This window comes from Tachyglossus aculeatus, chromosome 6, assembly GCF_015852505.1.
Source record: "Tachyglossus aculeatus isolate mTacAcu1 chromosome 6, mTacAcu1.pri, whole genome shotgun sequence".
Lineage (NCBI taxonomy): Eukaryota > Metazoa > Chordata > Mammalia > Monotremata > Tachyglossidae > Tachyglossus > Tachyglossus aculeatus.
This window is the reverse complement of record NC_052071.1, coordinates 48,923,256-48,942,168: the sequence shown is the minus strand read 5'-3', so window position 1 is coordinate 48,942,168 and position 18,913 is coordinate 48,923,256. Positions and strand designations below refer to the sequence as shown.

General features: G+C 48.2%; 1 protein-coding gene and 1 non-coding gene across 2 annotated transcripts; one reads left to right on the top strand and one right to left on the bottom strand.

The window, feature by feature from the left end:
* The first annotated feature begins 1,677 nt into the window (after positions 1-1,677).
* On the top strand, positions 1,678-18,485 carry TMEM35A (transmembrane protein 35A). The gene is made up of 2 exons (XM_038748053.1): positions 1,678-1,985; positions 17,000-18,485. Exons 1-2 carry the CDS (start codon positions 1,866-1,868, stop codon positions 17,384-17,386), a joined length of 507 nt encoding a protein of 168 aa, XP_038603981.1. The 5' UTR covers positions 1,678-1,865; the 3' UTR covers positions 17,387-18,485.
* Positions 7,017-7,085, bottom strand: LOC119930308. Its single transcript, XR_005451788.1, has one exon. It is a non-coding gene; the product is annotated as a small nucleolar RNA SNORD65 (small nucleolar RNA).
* Positions 18,486-18,913: the final 428 nt, after the last annotated feature.

Below are 18,913 nucleotides of genomic sequence, written 5' to 3'. Positions count from 1 at the left end.
TTGGACTCCAGGCACTTTAATCATACTAATTGTGGTATAATTAGTATGAGTCAGTTAGTATAGTCAGTTCCCAGACTGAGCCCCGCTCCTTCCTCTCCTCCTCCTCCCCCTCCCCATCCCCCCCGCCTTACCTCCTTCCCCTCCCCACAGCACCTGTATATATGTATATATGTTTGTACGGATTTATTACTCTATTTATTCATTTATTTTATTTGTACATATTTATTCTATTTATTTTATTTTGTTAATATGTTTCGTTCTCTGTCTCCCCCTTCTAGACTGTGAGCCCGCTGTTGGGTAGGGACCGCCTCTCTAGGTTGCCAACTTGTACTTCCCAAGCGCTTAGTCCAGTGCTCTGCACACAGTAAGCGCTCAATAAATACGATTGAATGAATGAATGAATGGTATGTGCCAAGCACTTTATTAAGCCCTGATGTAGGTGTAATATAATAATAATGATGGCATTTATTAAGCACTTACTATGTGCAAAGCACTGTTCTAAGCACTGGGGAGGTTACAAGGTGATCAGGTTGTTCCACGGGGGGCTCACAGTCTTAATCCCCACTTTACAGATGAGGGAACTGAGGCACAGAGAAGTGAAGTGACTTGCCCAAAGTCACACAGCTGACAAGTGGAGGAGCTGGGATTTGAACCCCTGACCTCTGACTCCAAAGCCTGGGCTCTTTCCACCGAGCCATGCTGCTTCCCCATATATATATACATATGGGGAAGCATATATTATATATATATATATATATATATACATATATATATATAAAATATAAGCATTCATTCATTCATTCAATCGTATTTATTGAGCGCTTACTGTGTGCAACGCACTGTACTAAGCACTTGGGAAGTACAAGTTGGCGACATATAGAGACGGCCCCTACCCAACAGTGGGTTCACAGTCTAGAAGATGAGACCCAGTCCCTGTCCCTCCTGGGGCTCACAGTCTAAATACTGAATCCCCATTTTACAGGTGAGGAAACTGAGGCACTGAGAAGTGTGCCCAAGGTCACCTGGTAGGCAACAGGCAGGATGAGAACCCGGGTCCTGGACTCCCAGGCCCCAGAGTCTTTCCACTAGGCTGGGCTGCTTCCCATCAAGTGGGTGCAGGAGGAATTCCAGTTGGTTGGTTCTGATAGGAGGCAAATAATAATAATAATAATAATAATAATAATAATAATAATAATAATGTATTTGTTAAGTGCTTACTATGTGCAAAGCACTGTTCTAAGCACTGGGGAGATACAAGGTGATCAGGTTGTCCCACGGGGGGCTCACAGTCTTAATCCCTATTTTACAGATGAGGGAACTGAGGCCCAGAGAAGTGAAGTGACTTGCCCACAGTTACACACAAGTGGTGGAGCCAGGATTTGAACCCCTGACCTCTGACTCCAAAGCCCGGGCTCTTTCCACTGAGCCACGCTCGCATGAGGGGGCTGAGCGGGCAAGACTGGTTTCGGTGGCACTGCCTTTCCTTCTGGAGGGGGCAACGGCCATCAGACCATGTTGATGCCCGCCAAGGGCGTAGTACATAATGCGGTGAGCGGAGTGAAATAGGGCATTAGGACCCAGAGACTATGGTGGTGGGAGAGGGAGAATCTCCCTCCTTCCTCTTTTTCTGTCTCTTTCTCCCCTTCCTTCCTTCCTTCCCTCCATCCCTCCTCTCTCTTTGTGTCCCCCCTCCTCTCCCTCCGCCTCCTCTCTCCCTCTGGCTCCCTCCCCTCCCCTGTCTTTGTCATCCTCGTTGCCTCCGCAGCCTCCCTCCTGATCTCCTTCAATGGTGACCGCCTGCCCCTCAGCCAGGCAGGGAGACGGAGCGAGAAGGGCCCGCCAGGCCCTGCCCGAGGTGTGACCCCATGGCCTCCCCCAGGACCGTAACCATCGTGGCTCTCTCGGTGGCCCTGGGGCTCTTCTTCGTCTTCATGGGGACCATCAAGTTGACCCCCCGGCTCAGCAAGGATGCGTATAGCGAGATGGTAAGCGCGGGAGCCGGGGCGGAGGGGAAAGCACCTTGCAGACTTGGGGGACTCCCCTGCCCTTGGCCTCCACTGGCCTTCCTCCGCCCCAGCAACTCTGCCCGGGAAACACGGAGGAATTTCCTCTGGGGTCTGGGCAGACCCCACATAGCTGGCCCCAAGGCCGAGCCAGGCCCAGGGTAGCACCAAGTGCTATCACACGGCAGCAACAACCCGCCTGGACCCCAAACTCGGCGATCCGGCCCTCTTGACCCGGGGGACCCGCATCCCCAGACCCCGGGATCCGGGCCTCCAAGTGTGGATCCCCCACGGGTCGGGATGCGGGCTCCCAGGCTGGGCCGGAGGGTCGGCGGCGGCAAGCAATTCCCTAGGCAGAACAAAAGAGCGGGGTGCGGGGTGGACACGGAGAGGAGGAGGAGGAGGGGAGGCAAAACAACAACAAGTCTGCAGCTTTGGGAGCGGGTTGAAGCAAGGTAGGCCCTGAGAAGAAATCGCTAGTAACTCACTGATGGGTTGGTTTGGGTTTTTGTGGGGCGGTTGGGGTGCTTGCCCCTACAGAGGTCAGGGAAGGTGAAGTCTCCCCTTTGGTCCATCACCTTTCCCCAGAGGCTAGTCTAATCTGCAAGGCCGGCGATGTGCCTCTCCGGGCCATCGCCCGTCGGCCCATCAGCACATCCATAACCTGGGCACATCTGCAGGCCCAGGCCTCTGCAGATTTTCACCCTCGGCCAACGGAGACAGGACTGGCCAGCCCCATCTAGCCCCTGCCTCTCCCCTTCGGCCCTCAATCAGGGGGCCGGTGGGTTGCAATGATTCCTGGAAATGACGGTGGACGTTTCCAGCATTCCTGTCTGCACTGCCCCCCCCCCAAAAAAACCCTCCGCAACCTTCCACCCATCCCCCTCCACCCGCACCTGTCAGCCTGCTCAGCCCCCCTCCACTCCCCGCGGACTGTGCACGTGATTTAAAATTATGGATTTAACTATATATTTAAATTACATATTATAAACGATTTATTTATAGTAACGCCTGTCTCCCCCTCTAGACTGTGAGCTCGTTGTGGCCAGGGAATGTCAGCCTACTCTGACCTGGGGAACAGGGACTGTCCAACTTGAATAACTTGTATCTACCTCGGCGCTTAGACTAATGCCTGGCACACAGTAATCAATCAATCAATCAATCGCATTTATTGAGCGCTTACTGTGTGCAGAGCACTGGACTAAGCGCTTGGGAAGTAAAAGTTGGCAACATATAGAGACGGTCCCTACCCAACAGTGGGCTCACAGTCTAGAAGGGGGAGAGTCTAGAAGGGGGAGAGTCTAGAAGGGGGAGCGCTTAACAAATAGCATGAAAAAAACAATTATCTCGTTTCTACCCCAGTGCTTAGTACAGTGTCTGGCATATAGTAAGGACTTAACAAATACCACAATTATTATTATTATTATTATTATTACTCTCCCAAGTGGTTAGTGCAGTGGTCTGCCCATAGTAAGCGCTCAATAAATACCCACTGATGATGCTGCTGAGAGAACTGTGACCTGAACCTCTGGGACCTAGCTTGGGGGCATTGAATACAGACCCTCTTGGGCTGGGTAGAAAAAGATGGAAAGGAAAGGATAAACTCCCTGGGACTGGGGTTGGGCCAAGATGAGTGGGAGGGGACACTGAGGCAGGGGAATGACCAAGAACAATCAGCCCCGGAGCTTATTACAGAGCTCCCCGGGGGGCCAGAAAAGGAGTCCCCCCAAAACAGGAGACGTAGCCCAGCCTAAATAATGTACTTGGGTGACAGAGGCCCGGGCACTTGTCCCAGCCCCGTCATTGTCCGGTTGCTTTGTGACCTTGGGAATGTCGTTTTCCACTATTAAATGGGGGCTCGGATACCAGCTCTCCCTCCCTCCTAGACTATGAGTCCTGCGTGCGAGAGGCTTTCTCTGAGCTGATTAGCGTGTCCCTGTTCAGCGCTTGACCCCAAGTAAATATTTAATAAATACGATAATAATGACCCAAGCCCAGTGTGGATGTCCCGGAAATACCAGACAACGGCTGACCTCTCTGTGCTTCAGTTTCCACGGCTAATGATAATAATAATAATAATGGTATTTGTTAAGCGCTTACTATGTGCCAAGCACTGTTCTAAGCGCTGTAGTATAATGGGGACAAAAATACTGGCCGATATCAGCTCCCTGTTTCCCAAGGATAATATCAGGGTACGATGAAAGAACTGATAGGAAAAGATGAAAGGGCAAATACAAGGAGGGAAGACAAGTGTCCGAGCAAAGCTTCAAAGTAATAGAAATACAAATAAAGTCCACATTAGTCCTTTCCCTCCTCCTCATCAGTGGTATTTAATGTGGCTCAGTGGAAAGAGCATGATGGGCTTTGGAGTCAGTGGTCGTGGGGTCAAATCCCGGCTCTGCCAATTGTCAGCTGTGTGACCTCGGGCAAGTCACTTAATTTCTCTGGGCCTCAGTTCCCTCATCTGTAAAATGGGGGTTGAGTGTGAGCCCCCTGTGGGACAACCTGATCACCTTGTAACCCCCCAGTGCTTAGAACAGTGCTTTGCACATAGTAAGCGCTTAATAAATGCCATTATTATTATTATTATTTAATGAGGGCTTTTTAGCAGCGTGGCTCAGTGGAAAGAGCCCGGGCTTTGGAGTCAGAGGTCAGGGGTTCAAATCCCGCCTCCTCCAATTGTCAGCTGTGTGACCTTGGGGAATTCACTTAGCTTCTCTGGGGCTGTTACCTCAACTGTAAAATGGGGATGAAGACTGTGAGCTCCCCATGGGACAACCTGATCACCTTGTAACCTCCCCAGTGCTTAGAACAGTTCTTTGCACATAGTAAGCGCTTAATAAATGCCATCATATTATTATTATTATTATTATTATTATCATTATTATATGCAGAGCGCTGTTCTTAGCTCTCTTTATGCCATTTGATAATTCTTTTTAAAGTCCTGGAGTGCCAACAGCGGATTCAAATTGGGACATTTTCCTTCTGGTTCTTATCCCAGCTGTCCGACCGCTGCCCCAACTTCAGTCAGGGGGCATGAAGAGGATTTAGGGCTATGCACCCCGGGCCTCACCCTCAATTCCTAGAGGCCTGTTGTGGCCCAGTGAGGAGATGATGGGCCCCTCAATCAATCAATCAATCGTATTTATTGAGCACTTACTGTGTGCAGAGCACTGTACTAAGCGCTTGGGAAGTCCAAGTTGGCAACATATAGAGACGGTCCCTACCCAACAGTGGGCTCACAGTCTAGAAGATCAGACTAGATTCGATTAGAGCAACGTCAGGGGTTCTAGCCCGGTCCCAGTCTCCAGGATCAATTGGTTGTAGAGGAGCAGTGTGGCTCAGTGGAAAGAGCCCGGGCTTTGGAGTCAGTGGTCATGGGTTCAAATCCCGGCTCCGCCAACTGTCAGCTGTGTGACTTTGGGCAAGTCACTTCACTTCTCTGTGCCCCAGTTACCTCATCTGTAAATGGAGATTGACTGTGAGCACCCCGTGGGACAACCTGATCACCTTGTAACCTCCCCAGCGCTTAGAACAGTGCTTTGCACATAGTAAGTGCTTAATAAATGCCATTATTATTTAGTGAGCACTTACTGTGCACAGAACGCCGAACTAAGCGTGTGGGAGATGAGAGTACAATATAACAAGAGTTGGTAGACACATTCCCTGCCCACACTGAGCTTACGGTGTACAGGGGGAGGCAGACGTTAATTATTAGCTAATTAGGATTAGCCACAGGGCCGCAATAGGGCATTGCACTGAGGGCAGAACCACTTTTATAATAATAATTACAGTATTTGTTAAGCACTTACTATGTGCCCAGTACTGTTCTAAGTGCTGCAGTAGATACGAGGTAATCGGGTTATCCCGTGTGGGGCTCACAGTCTTAATCCCCAGTTTACAGATGAGGTAACTGAAGCACAGAGAATAATAATAAGAATAATAATAATAATAATAATAATAATAATAGTAATAATAATGGCATTTATTAAGCACTTACTACGTGCCCAGTACTGTTCTAAGTGCTGGGGTAGATACGAGGTAATCGGATTATCCCGTGTGAGGCTCACAGTCTTAATCCCCATTTTACAGATGAGGTAACCAAAGTGCAGAGAATAATAATAATAATAATGGCATTTATTAAGTGCTTACTATGTGCAAAGCACTGTTCTAAGCACCGGGAAGGTTATAAAGTGATCGGGTTGTCCCATGTGGGGCTCACAGTCCTAATCCCCATTTTAATATGTGCAAAGCACTGTTCTAAGTGCTGGGGAGGTTACAAAGTGATCGGGTTGCCCCATGGGGGGCTCGCAGTCCTAATCCCCATTTTACAGATGAGGGAACCGAGGCACAGAGAAGTTAAGTGACTTGCCCACAGTCACACAGCAGACAAGTGGCAGAGCAGGGATTAGAACCCACGCCCTTGGCCTCATTCATTCATTCATTCAATCGTATTTATTGAGCACTTACTGTGTGCAGAGCACTTTATTAAGCGCTTGGGAAGTCCAAGTTGGCAACAGCAGCGTGGCTCAGTGGAAAGAGCCTGGACTTTGGAGTCAGAGGTCATGGGTTCAAATCCCGGCTCTGCCCATTGTCAGCTGTGTGACTTTGGGCAAGTCAATTCACTTCTCCGTGCCTCAGTTCCCTCATCTGTAAAATGGGGATGAAGACTGTGAGCCCCACGTGGGACAACCTGATCACCTTGTATCACCTTCCAGGGCTTAGAACAGTGCTTTGCACATAGTAAGCGCTTAATAAATGCCATTATTATTATTATTATTATTATATAGAGATGGTCCCTACCCAACAGCGGGCTCACAGTCTAGAAGGGGGAGACAGACGACAAAACAAAACATATTACCAAAATAAAATAGAATAAATATGTGCAAATAGAGTAATAAATCCATACAAACATATATACATATATACAGGGGCTGTGGGGAGGGGAAGGAGGTAAGGCGGGGGGGATGGGGAGGGGGAGAGGAAGGAGGGGGCTCAGTCTGGGAGGAAAACTCCCAGAGAAACCGGGGTCACCATGGGGACTCTGCCGGTAATTCCAGCTTTTTGGGGGGACTGTCAGGCCCGTGCTCTTTCCACGGAGCTGTGGACATTTCCCCACATAGGGAATTACTGCCTCTGCACTGTTCCTCTACCACTATAACCTCAGGCCTCAATCAATCAATCAATCAATCAATTGTATTTATTGAGCGCTTACTGTGTGCAGAGCACTGTACTAAGCGCTTAGGAAGTACAAGCTGGCAACATATAGAGACAGTCCCTACCCAACAGTGGGCTCCCACCCCTTAACTCCCCGCCACCCCCGGCCTGGTCCAGCCCCAACTGGCTCTGGAGTCCCCCATTCACCTATTTATTCTGAGTTCTCTATTTGTAAACATTTTTATGTACGTCTCCCCCATTAGAGGGGAAGCTCCTTGAAGGCAAGGAACGTGTCTCACGCTTCTGTTGTACTTTTCCAAGCCCTAAGTGTGTTGCGCCTAGTGACTGCTCAGTAATTCAAATTACTACTATGGGAACTTCACAAGCCCCCGAGAGTCTCCAAACCTAGAGAAGCAGTGTGGCTCAGTGGAAAGAGCCCGGGCTTTGGAGTCGGAGGTCATGGGTTCAAATCCCAGCTCTGCCACTTGTCAGCTGTGTGGCTTTGGGCAAGTCACTTAACTTCTCTGGGCCTCAGTTACCTCATCTGTAAAATGGGGATTAATCAATCTATTGTATTGAGCGCTTACTGTGTGCAGAGCACTGTACTAAGCACTTGGGAAGTACAAGTCGGCAACACATAGAGACAGTCCCTACCCAACAGTGGGCTCACGGTCTAGAAGGGGGAGACAGAGAACAAAACCAAACATACTAACAAAATAAAATAAATAGAATAGATATGTACAAGTAAGATAAATAAATAAATAGAGTAATAAATATGTACAAACATATATACATATATTCAGGTGCTGTGGGGAAGGGAAGGAGGTAAGATGGGGGGATGGAGAGGCATTAAGACTGTGAGCCCCACGTGGGACAACCTGATCACCTTGTATCCCCCCAGCGCTTACAACACTGCTTTGCACATAGTAAGCGCTTAATAAATGCCATCATTACTATTATTATTATTATTATTATTATTACTCTGGGAAGTAGAGCAGAACCAAATGAGGGTGGTATCTCTCATGTTCGAACCAAGCACGTCGAGCCTTGTGGTAATAATAGTAGTACCAGAGTGGCTCTGTGGAAAGAGCACGGGCTTTGGAGTCAGAGGTCATGGGTTCAAATCCCACCTCTGCCACTTGTCAGCTGTGTGACTTTGGGCAAGTCACTTCACTTCTCTGGGCCTCAGTGACCTCATCTGTAAAATGGGGATTAAGACTGTGAGCCCCACATGGGACAACTTGTATCCCCCCCAGCGCTTAGAACAGTGCTCTGCACAGAGTAAGCACTTAACAAAGGCCATTATTATTATTATTATTATTTTCTGGGCCTCAGTTCCCTCATCTGTAAAATGGGGATTAAGACCGTGAGCCCCACATGGGACAACCTGATCACCTTGTAACCTCTCCAGTGCTTAGAACAGTGCTTTGCACATAGTAAGAGCTTAATAAATGCCATTATTATTATTATTATTATTAATAAGGTCAAATGGGAAGAGAAGCAGGCCCAAATGATGCAAAAATAGTGGAAGCAGGAGGGAAGACAAGGAGGAAAAAGCACAGATACATCAGGTGGAAACCGCCGAGTAAATAACTGGCACCCTATCCGCCCAGGATTGCCCAGTTCCTAGAGGCCTCAGTCCTGAAGTTCTTCCCAGGAATCCGGATTCTGGAAATGTGTCCAGCTGGCTGGGTGGAGGGCTGTTGGACCATAGGGATGAGGTTTGACTTGAGAGAAAAATCCATACGGGCAATTGAAAATTTTTCCCCCTAACTAGGAAGGCTGGCAGTAAAATAGATGAGGTGGAAGTGCAGAACCATAGGGTCTTGATAGACCAATCTGTCCTATTTACAATAATAATAATAATTTTGGTATTTGTTAAGTGCTTACTATGTGCAAAGCACTGTTCTAAGTGCTGGGGAGGATACAAGGTGATCAGGTTGTTCCACATGGGGCTCACAACCTTAATCCCCATTTTACAGATGAGGGAACTGAGGCCCAGAGAAGTGAAGTGACTTGCCCAAAGTCACACAGCTGACAAGTAGCGGAGCAGGGATTCGAACCCACGACCTCCGACTCCCAAACCTGGGCTCTTTGCGCTGAGCCACACTGCTTCTCCGCCTTCCCTTCCCCACAGCACCTGTATATATGTATGCAGAGCACTGTACTAAGCGCTTGGGAAGTACAAGTTGGCAACATATAGAGACGGTCCCTACCCAACAATCAATGAATCAATCGTATTTATTGAGCGCTTACTGTGTGCAGAGCAGTGTACTAAGCGCTTGGGAAGTACAAGTTGGTGACATATAGAGATGGTCCCTACCCAACAGTGGGCTCACAGTCTAGAAGGGGGAGACAGAGAACAAAACAAAACATATTAACACAACAAAATAAACAGAATAAATATGTACAAATAAAATAGAGTAATAAATACATACATACAATCAATCAATCAATCATATTTATTGAGCGCTTACTGTGTGCAGAGCACTGGTCTAAGTGCTTGGGAAGTACAAGTTGGCAACATATAGAGACGGTCCCTACCCAACAGTGGGCTCACAGTCTAGAAGGGGGAGACAGAGAACAAAACCAAACATATTAACACAATAAAATAAATAGAATAAATATGTACAAATAAAATAGAGTAATAAATATATACAATCAATCAATCATATTTATTGAGCACTTACTGTGTGCAGAGCACTGTACTAAGCGCTTGGGAAGTCCAAGTTGGCAACATATAGAGACGGTCCCTACCCAACAGTGGGCTCACAGTCTCAAAGGGGGAGACGGAGAACAAAACCAAACATACTAACAAAATAAAATAAATAGACAGGGTTTCTTCAGCTAACTTCCCAGGGCTAGAGTGTCCTGGTATTGTGAAGTTCAAGGGAACAGAGGAGCAAAGCGTCTGACGCGTAGGGAGAAGCAGCTTGGCCTAGTGGATCAGAGCATGGGCCTGGGCACCTGAGGACCTGGGTTCTAATCCCAGCCCTGCCTGTTGCTTGCTGAGGGACCTCGGGCTAGTCGACTAACTTCTCTGTGCTTCAGTTTCCTTAATTGCAAAAAGGGGATTCGACACCTGTTCTCCCTCAATCAATCAATCGTATTTATTGAGCGCTTACTGTGTGCAGAGCACTGTACTAAGCACTTGGGAAGTCCAAGTTGGCAACATATAGAGACGGTCCCTACCCAACAGCAGGCTCCAATAAAGACTGTGAGCCCCATGCGGGGAAGTGACCGCGTCAGACCAAATTCACTTGTACCTACCCCAGTGATTAGAACAGTGCTTGACGCATATTATCGCTTAACCAATACCATAAAAATACGCCCGTCTGCCTGGGCATTTCCCAATCCTGTCATTCCAGCCCTCAGAGGGAACTCGGAAATGACCTAGCCATTCCCAAGAATATAACATCCCTTGGCCTTTGGATTATTATTATTATTAATAATAATCATATTATTGAGCACTTACTGAGTCCAAAGTACAGTACTCAGCGCTTGGGAGAGTGCAATATAACATCAGACACATAGATAATAATAGTGATATTTGTTAAGCGCTTACTATAGGCAAAGCACTATTCTAAGCGCTGTGGGGATACAAGGCCATCGGGTTGTCCCACGTGGGGCTCCCGATCCTAATCCCCATTTTCCAGATGAGGGAACTGCGGCCCAGAGAAGTGAAGTGACCTGCCCAAAGTCACACAGCTGACAACTGGTGGAGCCGGGATTTGAACCCACGACCTCTGACTGCAAAGCCCGGGCTCTTTCCATGAAACATGAAGTCCTGGAGACCCAGTCTCTGCCCTTGAAGCACACAACCTACTGTCTGACTGTCACCACACTAGGAGCCGTTCGGTTGGAGAGACCGGGCGATCCCCCCTCATTCGGGATGAATGACGGAAACCCAACTATCTCCACGGTTTATAACTGCTCATCACTTACTGCATGCAGAGCACCTTGGTGGTGCCTGGGAAAGTGCAACAGAGGAAGAAGACCCAATCCCTGCCTATAATCAATCGATCGACTGTATTTATTGAGCGCTCACTGCGTGCAGAGCACTGTCCCACTTGGGAGAGTACAATATAACAGAGTTGGTTCGAATCCCGACTCCACCACATGTCTGCTGGGTGATCTTGGGCAAGTCACTTAACTTCTCTGGGCCTCAGTTACCTCATCTGTAAAATGGGGATTAAGACTGTGAGCCCCACGTGGGACAACCTGATCAGCCTGTATCCTCCCCAGCGTTTAGAACGGTGCTTTGCACCTAGTAAGCGCTTAACAAATGCCAATTATTATTATTATTAGTTGGTACACAACAGCCAACCTTCCTTTGGTCTCCGAGTGAAGGAATCCTGATATACAGAGATGAAGTGTCTCTCTGTCTCTACAGGTTGCCAACTTGCACTTCCCAAGCGCTTAGTACAGTGCTCTGCACACAGTAAGCGCTCAATAAATACGATTGATTGATTGACTGAATGTCCAAGCTATTTCTCCCCCAAGAGCTTTGAGACTGGAGGATCATTTCACTTCTATAGCTCCTACCCATTGGGAAGAATTCTTTCTTTCTCAAAGAACAGAGCCCACTTTTGGGTAGGGACCGTCTCTATATGTTGCCAACTTGGACTTCCCAAGCGCTTAGTACAGTGCTCTGCACACAATAAGCGCTCAATAAACACAACTGATTGATTGACTGATTAGAACAGTGCTTTGCACAAAGTAAGCGCTTAATAAATGCCATCATTGTTATTATTATTATTAGAAGGGGGGAATGCTGCAACATTCAAGTGCTTAGTACAGACCTACACTGAGTAAGCGCTCGGTAAATACCATTAATTCATTTTGCAGACAACTGGGTGAGAGTCAGTGAGAATTTCTTTCCCGGGTTCCTCCTCCTACCTAAAAGAAGGGTGTTACATAAACCTGATGTAATAATAATTCTCTATCACCTACTAAGCAAACATTGTGTTTGGTTTATGTTCACGCCGCGAAGCATTTTTAAAACGCCCCAGCCTACGCAATCAGATAGAGAACGATTACGGTTGTTATTTAACAGGTGACAGCAAACAAATTCGGGTCCGGGCTGCAGTTGAGAGGAGGAGTGGTACCCGAAGGACATGATTGAAATAGCTGAAGCGTTGTCACGGAGCCGGGCTTGCAAATGGCCAGAAATAGGGGGATTTGGGGCAGGCTCACCGTCTTTTAGACTGTGAGCCCACTGTTGGGTAGGGACTGTCTCTATATGTTTCAAACTTGTACTTCCCAAGCGCTTAGTACAGTGCTCTGCACACAGTAAGCGCTCAATAAATACGATTGATGATGATGATGATGGCAGCCCCTCCGGAACCAAGCCAGCCCGTCGAGGCATTGACTCAGAAGCCACAGGAGGAAGAAATTGTCCCACTTGCCGTGTTCGTCGTATTAGAGAGCGACCTACATTTCCGAGTCACTGCCTCCCGGGCCTACTTGTATTTTTTTAAATTAAGGACGGCACTTCCTGAGTAGCTGCCATTTTCCCGGGAGCATGTGGCATCGATGGACGGTTTTCCAGGGCCTTTATCTCTCCCCTTTATACCTAGAGGACTTCCCCCACCCGCGTCTTTTCTCTCATTCCTCCTCCCGCTACAGTGGGCTTCTGCTCCTGTTTTTCTACATAATAATAATAATAATAATAATAATGGCATTTGTTAAGCTCTTACTATGTGCCAAGCACTGTTCTAAGCACTGGGAGGGTACAAGGTAATCAAGTTGCCCCACGTGGGGCTCACAGTCTTAATCCCCATTTTCCAGATGAGGGAACTGAGGCCCAGAGAAGTGAAGTGACTTCCCCAAAGTCACACAGCTGACAAATGGCGGGGCCGGGATTAGAACCCATGACCTCTGGCTCCCAAGCCCATGCCCATTCCACTGAGCCGTGCTGCTTCTCTGTTTTTTTAAAAATCGATTTTTAAAAATTTGAACAGTAATTGTGATATTTGTTAAGTGCTTACTACGTGCCAGGCACTGAACACCGGGGTGGATGTACGCAGACGCGGTTGGACACAGTCCCTGTCCCACATGGGGCGCACAGTCTCAATCCCCATTTTACAGATGAGGTAACTGAGGCCAGAAAAGTAAGGTGACTGGCCCACAGTCACACGGTGGAGCGGGATTAGAACCCATGACCTTCTGACTCCCAGTCGTGTATTCTACCCACTAAGCCACGCTGCTTCCCTGTCTGGATTTCTCTCCAACCTTTCCCGGAGTTGACACTGCCCAATTCCAGGTGAGTGTTGCCAAATCTGACCCCCTTAACTCAGTTTTGCTTCCCTCCTCTCCCCTCCCGCCCATTTTCTTGCTCCATTACTAGCCCAGAGGAAGCATTTCTCACACTTCGGTACAACTTTTGCGGGTGGCTTGCTGGTTCTCTTCTCTCAAGGTTCAGCCCTGCCTGGGAGAATCAATCAGTGGTATTTATTGAGCGCTTACGGTGTGCAGAGCACTGTACTAAGCACTTGGGAGAGTAGATACAACAGAGTTGGCAGACTCTGCCCACAGTGAGCTTTCAGCCAATCAATCAATGGTATTTATTGAGCGCTTACTATGTGCAGATCACTGTACTACCAGCTTAGGGGAGGATAATTCAACAGAATTAGCAGACACATTCCCTGCCCATAACGAGCTTACAGTCTAGAGGGAAGAAGAAAATACTGGAAGAAATACGAAGAAGCAGCGTGGCTCAGTGGAAAGGAGCACGGGCTTTGGAGTCAGGGGTCATGGGTTCAAATCCCGGCTCCGCCAATTGCCAGCTGTGTGACTTTGGGCAAGTCACTTCACTTCTCTGTGCCTCAGTTACCTCATCTGTAAAATGGGGATGAAGACTGTGAGCCCCCCAGGGGACAAGCTGATCAACTTGTAACCTCCCCAGCGCTTAGAACAGTGCTTTGCACATAGTAAGCGCTTAATAAATGCCATCATCATCATTATAAGGGCCTCAGGTCCCAAGAGCTCTAATAAGGACAGCGCTTAGAGTAGTGCATGTAGTAAGCACTTAATAATAATAATAGTAATAACAATGGCATTTGTTAAGCGCCTACTATGTGCACTGTTCTAAGCGCTGGGGGGATAAAAGGTGATCGGGTTGTCCCACCTGGGGCTCACAGTCTTAATCCCCATTTTACAGATGAGGGAACTGAGGCTCAGAGAAGTTACGTGACTTGCCCAAGGTCACACAGCAGACATGTAGCGGAGTCGGGATTAGAACCGAATTAAATACCATAAGTATTATTATTATGGCCCAGAAAATCATGCCTTCTTCTTGATGACAAATTGTTGAATAATAATAATAACGTTGGTATTTGCTAAGCGCTTACTATGGGCCAACTACTGTTCTAAGCACTGGAGTAGATACAAGGTAATCAGGTTGTCTCACGTGGGGCTCACAGTCTTCATCCCCATTTTACAGATGAGGGAACTGAGGCCCAGAGAACTGAAGTGACTTGCCCACAGTCACACAGCTGACAAGTGGCGGAGCCAGGATTTGAACCCACAACCTCTGGCTCCCAAACCCGGGCTCTTTCCATTGAGCCACGCTGCTTCCCTAGTCTGAATAACCTGAAACTCAGACTATTAAGGGTCAGGCACATTTCATTGACGATGAAGTGCATTAGGGCAAAGGGTTAGGGTTTATTTGGATTTTGGATGTAAGGATATAGGGAGGATGTGATTATTTAATGTTGGATAATTGGATGTGTTAATGCTTATGCCATTAGTTGCTGGAATGTTGACGATTTGTTACAGCTCCTTTCCAGCAAGGGTCCGCGTGTTAAATCTCCCTTTTAATCAATCAATCAATCAATCAATTGTATTTTTGAGCGCTTACTGTGTGCAGAGCACTGTACTAAGCGCTTGGGAAGTACAAGTTGGCAACATATAGAGACAGTCCTTACCCAACAGTGGGCTCACAGTCTAAAAGGGGGATGTCACATAACTCAAGTGCAATGGAATTATTAATGTTCGTTCAACCCAGCGCTTAGAACACTACTTCACACATAGTAAGCGCTTAGCAAATAATAATAATAATGGCATTTATTAAGCACTTACTATGTGCAAAGCACTGTTCTAAGCGCTGGGGGGGTTACAGGGTAGTCAGGTTGTCCCACGGGGGGCTTACACAGTCTTAATCCCCATTTTCCAGATGAGGGAACTGAGGCCCAGAGAAGTGAAGTGACTTGCCCAAAGCCACACGGCTGACAATTGGCAGAGTCGGGATTTGAACCCATGACCTCTGACTCCAAAGCTCGTGCTCTTTTCCACTGAGCCACGCTGCTTCTCTAATGCTATTATTATTATTATTATTATTATTATTATTATTATTATTATTCACAGCACTGAAAGGGGAGATGGATACAATCAGAATTGCTATTGAGGAGCAAAACTTCTAGCTTATCTTCCAAAATTACCCAGGAAGCCTTAGAACAACGAGCCACTTATATTTTCAACGTTAAAAGATGCAAACTGCCGCACGTTTTCAGATACAAAGGCTGAACATTTCAGGCTTTTCTCAGGACAAAATTCAGAAGACCGCTCATTCCTAACAATGACAAAACCCGGCCAATTCCGCTCACGCAAAGGTTACAATGCCTTCGTGGTTGGCATTAGTGAAAAGCCTCCTGGTAGCATTCTGGAAAGTCTACCTAAACTCAATCAATCAATCAATAAGTAGCGTTTATGACGTGCTTACTTTGCAAAGCACTGTACTAAGCGCTTTTGGAAAGTCCAATATAGCAGATAGGATCCCTGCTTACAGTCTAGTAGGGCGGTGGGGGGAGGGAGGGAGTGAGGGGGAGAAAGTAGATACTTAAAATAAATTCCAGCTAGCAGGATGCAACAGAGTTTCAAGATACGCACACAAAGTCCACATATGTACACGAGAAGCAGCGTGTCCTAATGGAAAGAACACGGGCCTGACGGTCAGAGGACCTGGGTTCTAGTCCCGACTTGGCCGCTTGTCTGCTGTGTGACCATGGGAAAGTCACTTCACGTCTCTGTGCCTGATACCCGATCTGTAAAATGGAGATTAAGACAGTGAGCCCCACGAGGGGCAGGTCCAACCCGATTTGCTTGCATCCACCCCGGCGCTTAGTACAGTGCCTGGCACAAAGTAAGCACTTAAATACCGATTTTTAAAAAAGTCCTGGGAGGGGAAGAGGATGTGATGAACCTCTAAGTGCTTGGAGGGCGAAGATCCAAGATCAGATGGTTAGAATTTCTAACCACCATGTAAGAGCAGTACCCACTGGGTACCTAATAAATATCGATGCATCCTCGTGGCCTAAAAGCCATCGGGACACCATAAGGGGTGGAACCACTCTGCCTCTCTTTTCCCGTTCTCTTCGCCTTGTTTCCAGAACAATTTCTGCCGGCACGGTCTTTTCATCCAGGAGATCTGGAGACCCTCGGGCCAAAGTAGAGCTGCCAGGGTTTAGGTGACACTGGCAGATTTCTATCGCGGGAGCAGAATGCCATATTTCTAACCATCATGATTTTCGAAAACGATAGGCCAAGCTATCTAATGGATGATAATCGACTAACAGCACGGTAACATCGCTTTTATGACTAACCCCAACATGTTCGCTCCCGCGTTTAAGTCGAGCCGTTGTCCAAAATCTTGGCTCCCGTGGCTGTGCTTCTTCTTTGGCTCCCTGTACCTGGAGCAGCCCGAGAAGGGAGTGGGAAAGCTGGTCTTCGGCCCGGTGCGGAGGGAAGGTGACCCAGAAATAGGATCCCAAACGTGGTCTTTTCACCCGCACGAAAACCTTGGTTAATGCGGAATTTTCCCGGTGGTGTTCCAATTCCAGAAACGCGCTTACAAGAGCTATATCCGGGCCCTTCCCCTGCTGAAGAAGATGGGGGTGAGCTCCATCCTCCTCCGCAAGAGCATCGGGGCTCTGGAGGTGGCCTGCGGCATCGTCATGACGCTGGTGCCCGGCCGTCCCAAAGATGTGGCTAACTTCTTCCTCCTGCTGCTGGTCCTGGCGGTGCTGTTCTTTCACCAGCTGGTGGGCGACCCCCTCAAACGCTACGCCCACGCCCTCGTCTTCGGGATCTTGCTCACCTGCCGCCTGCTCATCGCCCGCCAGCCCGAGGAGCAGCCTGCCGAGAAGAGGGCCGTGTCCCTCGACGGCGAGGAGCAGCCCTGTGCCCCCGCGGGGGCCCCCGAGAAGGGCAAAGTGAAGGTGTCTTAGGGGAGCACCGACGCAGGGACGCTCCAGGAGGCTGCCTCCGAAATGCCCAGGAAGATTTCCGCGCCTTTTGTCCTTTCCTTTGGTTCACTTCCATCTGGGTTTTTTTCCAGCGCCTAGAACAGTGCTTTGCACGTAGTAAGCGCTTAACAAATACCATCGTCATCATTATTATTGAAAGAAAGGAAGGAGGGCGACCGTGATGGCTTCTGCACCCCCAGCCCCCAAACCCTCTTCTTCCTCCCGCTGCGTAACACAGACAGACACACATACGCGCCCACGCGCCCCTTTGATTGGTCCGGGGAGATGCTCGCATCTTGCACAAACATGAGCGTGCGAGGCTGGCTGTAGCAACCATGTGACTGTGTGGTACGTGTGAAAATGTAGTTCGACCGTTTGCGTGTGCGTGCGGGAGCCAAAGCAGTTTCTGCTCCTCGACCAGCCCTAGAGTTAGCAGCGTCTAAATGTGTCAGCAGTAGAAGCTGAGGTCGACTGCAACCCCAACCCACCTAGTCCCCCCTCGAGCTTGAAAATAATGAAGCAAGTCGACGATTTTTGTTTTTTCCTGTTCTGCCTGAGCCTAAAACTGCCACCTTTCCACCTTTCCCACCAGGATGTGGCTGCTGTCCCGGCTGCGGGAGCAGTGCTTTATCGGCCAGGAGGGTGGGGAGTAAGGTTTAATCCTCGGCTTGTGTGAGTGTGGGCAAAACGGAGGGGCTGCAATAAAGGCGTCTCTGCGGAGAGAGCTCCCTTCCCCGCTGAATCCTCACTTCAATGTAACAGTATTACCCGTGGCTATTCCGAGTGGATTTCCGAAGCTTCCCCAAGACTCCACAACTATTCCCCACTTGGTCAGGGGAACGGCCCAGATGGAGCCGGGCCGTTAGTCTGAGAAGCTGCTTCCACGGCCACAGGCCGCCGCGTCCCTGAATGTTGTTAGATCTGTTTTGTTTTGACTGTTGTTGTGCTGGGGTCGGGGTTCATTGGGATGATTACTGTGTTGTTGGTTTTTTTTTTTTTGAATTGGTTGCGGTTTCGGTGTTTGTCCTTTTTGTTTTTGGTCTCATTCTTTCGAAATAAACTTTTGGAAATTTGGAGGAAATGTGACTGAAGAAATACTCAATTTCTGGGAACGAATAGTCCTCAAGGAGCTCAGGGCCCCCAACTGCCCTTCCAGTCGTTCGTTCATTCATTCAATCACATTTATTGAGCACTTACTGTGTGCAGAGCACTGTGCTAAGCGCTTAGAAAGTACGGTTCAGCAATAAAGAGAATCCCTGCCCACACTGGGCTTACAGTCTGGAAGGGGGGACGCAGACATCGAAACAAGTAAACAGGCATTCATAGAAATATAATTATAGATCTATACACATCAAAACAAGTAAACAGGCATCAATATAAATACATAGGATTATGATATATACATATATATGTAAGTGCTGTGGGGTGGACAGGGGGTAGAGGAAAGGGAGTGATGCGAAGATGGGGAGCTGAGGAAAAGGGGGGCTTAGTCTGGGAAGGCCTCTTGGA

Coding starts and splice junctions, on each gene's coding strand:
- TMEM35A (XM_038748053.1), top strand. CDS start 1,866: ATGGCCTCCCCCAGGACCGTAACCATCGTGGCTCTCTCGGTGGCCCTG. Junction 1,986..16,999: donor AGGATGCGTATAGCGAGATG/GTAAGCGCGGGA, acceptor TTCCAATTCCAG/AAACGCGCTTACAAGAGCTA.